The sequence below is a fragment of the Apaloderma vittatum genome, unplaced genomic scaffold (assembly GCF_000703405.1).
Source record: "Apaloderma vittatum isolate BGI_N311 unplaced genomic scaffold, ASM70340v1 scaffold8941, whole genome shotgun sequence".
Lineage (NCBI taxonomy): Eukaryota > Metazoa > Chordata > Aves > Trogoniformes > Trogonidae > Apaloderma > Apaloderma vittatum.
This window is the reverse complement of record NW_009698472.1, coordinates 4,650-12,380: the sequence shown is the minus strand read 5'-3', so window position 1 is coordinate 12,380 and position 7,731 is coordinate 4,650. Positions and strand designations below refer to the sequence as shown.

Sequence of the window (7,731 nt, the reverse complement as noted above, 5' to 3'; positions counted from 1 at the left end):
TCTTTCCAGCTGAATTTGTCATGACACATTCTATATAAAAAGATGATCTTCCAAGAAGCTTGTGAGAGAAGTGTAAGATAGAAGACAACACAAATAGTCTGATAGAGAAGAGAGAGTGAAGAAATGGTAAAATAGTGAAAATAAACACAGGAGGCAAGGATCTCAGGAGATTGGAATTCTAACTTTTGTTAGAATTTTTTTTTTTCACTATGTCATGGGGATAAACTCCACTTTCAAAAGCCTTTTTTTATTTTAAAGTGATGAGGTAGTTTGTGAAGAGCTCTTCACAGGTGTAAGATCATTCTCCCATGTATGAGTAACAATTAGTCATATGGGTGATGCAAAGGAGAAGCATGATCAAGCGAGTCATGACACCTCAGTATAGAATGAGTAAATTTTAAAAAAATTCTTGGAATACTTAATATTTTTGGTATCCCTAGTAAGATTGATACAATTAAATCATAGCGTACTGATTCAGTTAAGTCATATAATGCCAATATAATGTCGTTGCCCTTCAAACCTTAATATTACATTAAATTTCATAAATGATGAGTATTGATTATATGCAGCATTGGTGGATATATATGAACAGTAATAATAGCTACTAGGACGAGTCTGTAAGAAATCAAAGAAATTACAACCCCCAAATCTTATACTTGAATAACTTCATACATTGAAATAACATTCATATTAATGGCACTGTAGAGGAAAATGTGTAGGTACTTGAAAGACTAGAAAAGTGCATAATAATGAAAGAGGTTTCAGCTCCTGAATACATTTTTTATTACTCTCATGAAGTTATATATTCAGAATCAGGCTGGATAACTTCAGAATGAAATTGTGTGTGTTGCAGATGTATAACATGGAAACAAACAAATACAGAGCTTAAGTAAGTGGTTGAAAAAATTCCTGAGGTTCAGTGACTGATTCAAACAGCTGGTAATGTCATCTGATTGCTCAATTCTGCATCAGTTGGTAATTTTTAATTTATTTTTAAATCTTAGCCCGTTCTTCTGGATAGCAGCAGTATTTTACCAGATCGCATTCTCCTTATGGACACCTTTTTCCAGATACTAATTTATCATGGAGAGGTAAGATGTGTAATTTCTTACATAAATACTCTTTTTCTGTAGGAGTGCTACATTATGAAAGCCAGTTCTAGTGTGCCTCAGTGCTTGACCTCAGTACGGTTTGGTAACCCAGCGTGCCCATACACAGATACCTGACATCACTTGCTGTTTTGGTCCTGATTGTAATGATGGGTTTAAGATTCATTAACTTCAATATGTAGATTGTTGGTTTTGGATCAATGTTTTTCCAACTTTTTAGGGTGTTATTCCCCACCCTCTTGTGCTTTTTACTCATTTTAGACCTCTCAATTAGACCTTCAGGGATAGGGAGTCAGAACACCAGATTTTATAGTCACCCTTCACTTGCAGTGTCCTGGAGGAATGGAACTGCCCCTGGCAGTTAGGTAGATAGACCTTACCTAAATTCTTGTGACCTGCTAGTGCTCTGCTTCTGGGGAGGAATTCAGCTGCTGCTCTTACTGCTTTGGAACTATTAAATGGTTCACAGCTGAGAGTTTGAGAAAAACACTTTTGGATCATATCCTCATAGCTTCACTTTTTAGAACAGTTACTTAAGAAATGTTAAAGATTACTTAAGTAGAAAAAACACTCTGTATTTCTGTAAGATGCTGTCAGGAAGCAGCAGGGGCAGGCTGCTCTCTGAGGGAAGAGGGACCGGGAGCTGAGCCTGATTGTGAGGCCGGCAGAGACCTGGCCAGTGAGGTTCTCGCCCCACCAGACCTGAGCAAGGCAAGCAGAGCAGTTAGTGGCCAGTAGCCAGGCTCAGCCTCCAGTCCAGAACAGAGAAGTCAGTGGGGATGAGGCAGATCCTGGTTCAAGCTGGGAAGTCAAGTCCCCGAGTGAGTGGGATACGTGGCCAGGTACAGGCATGGCTGCAGTGTAGCTCAGGCAGGAGCCAGGGATGAGCCTCCCAAATGAAGAAGGGGTAACCCCTGCAGCGAGTCCCTCCAAGTCTTTCCTGACAGCAGCCTGTATCAGGGAGCTGACCTTGAGCAGCCAGCTGCATTCCCAGAAGGTGGGCAGGCTGTGCTACAGGCCCTGAAAGATAAATATCAGCATAAATAAATATTCATTAGATGTCACTTATGCATATTATAGAACTGTAAGTAGTGTTCTTGACCTCAAGAACTAAATATTTAGCGTACAAGCATGACAAAAAAGGAAATACAGATGGAACATGAACTGTTAAAGTTTATATATCTTTTTTAAATCTAGTGGCACATTTCTTGGACATCTTGGCTTTTAAAAATTAACTTGCAAACTCTAGGGTGGAAGGGGGTGAGTGATAGAAAAGAGGGTAGCAATGGCTCATTCTCCTCTGAAAAGCCCTGTGTATTCTCTGTACAAGATGGGTGAATTGGTTCTGAGCTTCTTTGTTTCCCCTGTCCCCAGACCATAGCTCAGTGGCGTAAATCAGGTTACCAAGATATGCCAGAATATGAAAATTTTCACCACTTGCTACAAGCTCCAGTAGATGATGCACAAGAAATTCTCCATTCCAGATTTCCGATGCCCAGATACATTGATACAGAGCATGGAGGAAGCCAGGTATGGTGAAGTATATATTATATAAGCTAAGAGGCGATGTATTAATAGAACAGAGAGCTTTTTTGATAGTAAATGTGCATTTCTGTGCTAAAATGTCTAAATTCTAAGCTAATATTTTGAATTTTAAAGCTTCTACAGGGCTGCTGTTTAATACTAGCTTTTTGCCTATTTTGTGAATCCTAGTTGGTATTGCCATTTTTACCATACTGACTTGGACTCTCAGCTTCTTTATGTGCCAAGCGCTGGACAAAACAGATGCTTGTCAGGATGTCTGGACCAGTACCAGAATTATTCTTTATATTAATTTTTGTAACTTACTAGTATCTTACTGATACTCACATTTGGTTTGCTAGGGCTGCAGTGGAAAGTTGTTAGCAGTTCTGCATTATAGTTGTAGAATCAGGGAGTGCCTTTATTTATAGAGATGCTGCTTGCTCTTCTGAACAGGTATCTCTGCATGTTTTTATCTCCAAACACTTTTCATACATACTTTGTACACATGTAGATTTTTCTGAGTGGAAGAAACCTCTCTTTCAGGAGATTAATCTATTGCCTGTGCTTTGTTTTTTAAAGGCTCGTTTCCTGCTTTCAAAAGTAAACCCTTCTCAGACTCACAATAATATGTATGCATGGGGACAGGTAAGTATGAATCAGGTGATGAAGCTTGCGGGCATGATTTCCTTTCTCCTTACTTCAGAAATAAAGTGACACATTGCGTATATATAAGTAATAATGCCAAGTTGTGAAACTGAAAAAGAAATGCGTTTTTGCCCTGATGCCACCAAAATTGCATAAGTTAGGAAAAATGGATTTCATTTCTTCAGACAAAAATGATCTGGTTTGCTATTTTAAGCTTCCGTTAAGCAGCTTTCACCCCTAGCCATCTTTCTTAGATACCTTCAAATTCATTAGAATGAGAGCGCTTACCATGCATAAAGAAAAGACAAAGGGATCTTTTTGAAATAGGGGGAGTAGATTTTGAAGTTAGTTATAAGCAAGTACTTAAAGGTGCACCAGTGGCAGTGTACTGGTGTTTTCCACAATTATTGTGACTTAGGTGACCAGGAATCAAATCTTGTCTTTAGGTGGGAAGTTATGTAGGAGTTTAAAATCTAGACTTCCTGGAGCAGCCTGTGAATCTTGCATCCCAGCTCTGTGTTCTCCTTCCACATTCAGCTTTTATGGGAGGAGAAGCACTGCTGTGGATGAGTGCTCGTGCAGTGCTGCTTTCACACGAAAATATAATGGCACCAGATGGTTGAAGCTACATGTTAACTGTACTTTCAGAGCGTTTTGCTGAAGGGCATGCAGTGTTGAAGTCATGAGTGAGGGAGCTCTGTAGCAATTTTACGGTATTTTTGTCAGGTTATGTTTTTGTAGGGATGTATTGGTTCTAATGAAGCTTCTGGCAGTGAAGAGCACTGACATCCAGAGAGAAAATACTTGAAAACTTTGTATGGAGTCAGGGACAGCACGGTTTGAACTCAGCTCTCTTGCCTCCAAAGTCGGTAGCCTAACCAGTAATCTGTTAGTGTCTGCCTTCATCATCTTTCCTCCACAACATACACACAAATCCTGTAGTTTGAAAAGTCTTGTTTTTATCCAAACATTACCTGGAAAATTTTGACGTTTTTGCATTTCCAGCAGTGTTTCCCACTCGTTTAATTAGTAAGCAAACGAATCAGTGTTCCAAATGTAAGTGCAAATACAAAAGGATTCTTGAACTGATCTCTAAGAAACTTGTTTGTACTGGACAAGTGAGACTCTTTGCTACATCTTAGAAAAGACAGCTTTCTCTTTTAATGTTGAAAAAAATTCAGTTCTAGGGTACCATGAGAAGGGGGGTGTTAATCTCCCCAGCAGTATTGCAGCATGTGTGCTCGCCGTAATATCCCCCTGTCTTTGCAGGGGTTTCTTAAACAACGTTGAACAACGTACGGATTATTAAATGAGAAATGTAGCTATTGGAAGAAAATTTTAAACTGAATTGGTTTTGCTCTCGTTTTTCTCATGAACTTCCTGAATTGTTTAGTGTAATTTTATTTTGTGCGTAACTGACGATTTGCAGAAAAACTTATTTGTCCACGTTGACCTGAGGAGGGCACCCACACACCACTGAAATGCTGTTTCAGGAGGTGATGAATTGACTAGTTTAGTTTTTAATATTGTAAATAAAGTTTTTTTTAAACTTTAGCAGGTAGGTGACTTTATATAATATAGAAGATATTTTCAGAAAAAATAATGGTAAACTTTTTATATACCTCTATTATGTGGTTTAGTCCTTAAAGGTGCAGATGAAATTTTTACATTATATTGCATATTACATTTATTTGAGTATGCGTTAATTTTTGGTTATTTTTTAAAATTTTTTTTTATTTCCAGTGGGTTTGTTAACGGTAACTCTGGGGAATTTGCAATTTGAAATGAAAGAAGAGGTCAATGGTGCAAATCTTATCAAGCCTAGCTAGCTGTCACCAAATCACTGTTAATTAAATTTAAATTCTCATTGTGTGCCTTAGATAAAAATTTTCAATTAACAGATTACGAAACTTAAGGTGGTCCATGAAAAATCAAAGCTAATTCTCATGTGTTTTTCAGTCTCGTACATTGTGACCTTGCTGATTTTCACTTTATTCCCCAGCAAATAAAATACTCTGCTACCCCACCTGCTAGAACGAAGGGTTCCCAGTCTTCACAGCGAGGCTGCTGCTGTCGGGGGTAGCAGTGGTAGCGGCGGGTGCCTGTGTGCACGCGTTGGATCAGGTGTTCAGCTTCGAGATGGCCTGTGCAGTGGTTTTAATTACACTGGATTAACTCCAGCAGCCATTGTGAGGGATCTCTGCTGTAGGGGTCTGGCAGCTCCTTCAGTGGTTTATTCCTTAGAGGATGATGCGCTCTCCTTCTGTGTGTAAGACACAGGTGAGACCAAAGGTGGCAAATCATCGTAGCCCGTCTCAGAATTAAACCACTTGTAGTTTCCTTGTGGCTTCCTGAGTAAGAGAGCTCAGGCTGAGCATCTGGCAGGCTTGGAAGTAGAGCATCCTTTATTCTCGTCTTGCCACCATAAGCTGATAGCCCATTGAGGGGCGCTTCCCTGGGAGGGGCAGTGTCTTGTGTCCAGTGTCTCATAGTGCTCTGAGGACTTTTACTGCTCCGGGTTTGTCCCTTGATCATTAACTGAGATCGGTTTTTTCTGGCCAGTTCCCAAAGGGCACTAGTTCTAAGCGTCCTTGTTGGAACTTTCATGTCTGTATTTCGGAAGAGTTTGTTAGAGCTCACACAGCTCTGACTTCATTTGGAGATACGGGTGCTTAGTGCCTTTTCAAAGGTTGAATTGTTGAAATTTATAGGAATTCTTCCTGAATCTGTAAATGAAAGTAAGGGCAGATTGGATTACAAGGACTTACGACAGTTACTATGTAACATTTGCAGAGTTGCCAACTGCTGCATTTTGACTGTAAATTTATTTTAAAATAACAGTTAAAAGATCACTTTGAACTCCCTGGATTTCTGGAAATTACTTCTGAGGTCAAAAAGTAAATTGCCAAAATTGACCCAATGGGTTGTTACTTTTTTAATCTTTTGTAATTTGATTTTTTGCAGTGGCATGACCTTCAGACATTGTTTTCACTGTTTCTCTGAGGTGGCACAGAGCTGTAGGAGGGAAATTGGCCTGTCTTTCCTTGAGAAAGCTGGCTGGCCTTCACGTGATACCAATTCAGATCCTTAGCAGGTTCCTTTTCCTCTTTTCAACATTTTAATATGTCTGAGCTTCACAGAAAGTAGCTGATTTGTTAGGTGTGACACTCATGTGTTTCTGTTTCTCTCAGGTTTATCTGCTTCACTGAGGTAGGAGTGACATAGGACCTGTGGCATGGAAGTTTTATTTACTTGTAAAAATGTGTGAGTTAGTGTTTGGCAGCTGCCAAAAACTCAGTGGATGTAAATATCTTGCTACGCTGCAGCTTGTTGTTTATGCATTAAAATGGAAGAGAGCGGAGTTGTGATTTATGCCTGAGTTTATGTAAACGTATGAAAATTTATGTAAATGGACAGTCTGCTGGTTTTTGTCAAGGGAATTTTAGGAATTATATGCTTCTAAGGTCTTTATAATTTAGAAAGTGTTTATCTAGTAGAACGTATTGTGCCTTAAAATACTTTGTCTTCATGATGAGTATAATCAATTCTCCTTGTTTCCTTTTTTTAATAGGAGTCTGGAGCACCCATTCTTACCGATGATGTCAGCTTGCAAGTATTTATGGATCATCTGAAGAAACTTGCGGTCTCTAGTGCTGCCTGAGATTCTGCAGTGCTTTAAAGGCACAGATAAGCTGTAGCCGTGTTTCAGCTTTTTCTCTTTTACCGTTTTCCATGTCTCTCTTGACAGAATGCTCTGATGTGCACAAGCTGCCTGACTAGATGTAAAGCAGTGTTGTTTTCAAAGAACAGCTTTTTATCAGCAAATGTTTTAATGTGAACTGCAGTTTGTAAAAATGACAGGTAGTAGATTAAATTAAATTATAATTAGAGGAAAAAGAGCAGTCATTTTGATTACTGTGATACTATAATTACTTTGAGATTGTTTAAAACAACTTTGAGGTATTATTTCAGTTTCCTTTTTAAATGGTTGAGGTTGATTCTGCTCTTGCACTACAAAGGCACGTTGAACAATAAAAGAAATCTTTGGTAATGTCAGGTTTTCAGACTGCCATGTGCCTACTTCTCCTCATTCAGTTTGAGCACAAAGTGAAAAAGGAAGCAACAAAAAGCATATCAAAATAATATTAACTCAGTCTTTTGACTTAGACTGCTGAGCTTTTCTTTCCTGCAGAGGTATTACTGTTCATGTATGGTTAGTTTTAGGAGTATTTAATTCCAAATATTTCTTCACACTTTTACCCTGTCTGATTAATTGGGGACAGAGTTTTTCTTTATTTTTACATAAAGAATTTGAAATGAAAAAGTAAAAACAATCTGTTGTTGCATGAAATTCAAATCCATGCGTTGTGTTTTCGGCAAAAGTATCTATTAGCAAACACAGTGACAGATGAATATGCTCAAAAGCTAACACTTTTAGCTTAAGAAGAAATCC

At 38.7% G+C, this 7,731-nt stretch overlaps 1 protein-coding gene across 1 annotated transcript in view; it reads left to right on the top strand.

The window, feature by feature from the left end:
- Window positions 1-7,369, top strand: part of SEC23A (Sec23 homolog A (S. cerevisiae)) — a 23,247-nt gene extending 15,878 nt beyond the window's left edge. The window contains exons 16-19 of the mRNA XM_009878030.1: window positions 1,005-1,091; window positions 2,484-2,639; window positions 3,213-3,278; window positions 6,850-7,369. Coding sequence (XP_009876332.1) covers window positions 1,005-1,091; window positions 2,484-2,639; window positions 3,213-3,278; window positions 6,850-6,939 — 399 coding nt within the window. The 3' untranslated portion in view covers window positions 6,940-7,369. The remainder of the gene's footprint in view (window positions 1-1,004; window positions 1,092-2,483; window positions 2,640-3,212; window positions 3,279-6,849) is intronic.
- Window positions 7,370-7,731: the final 362 nt, after the last annotated feature.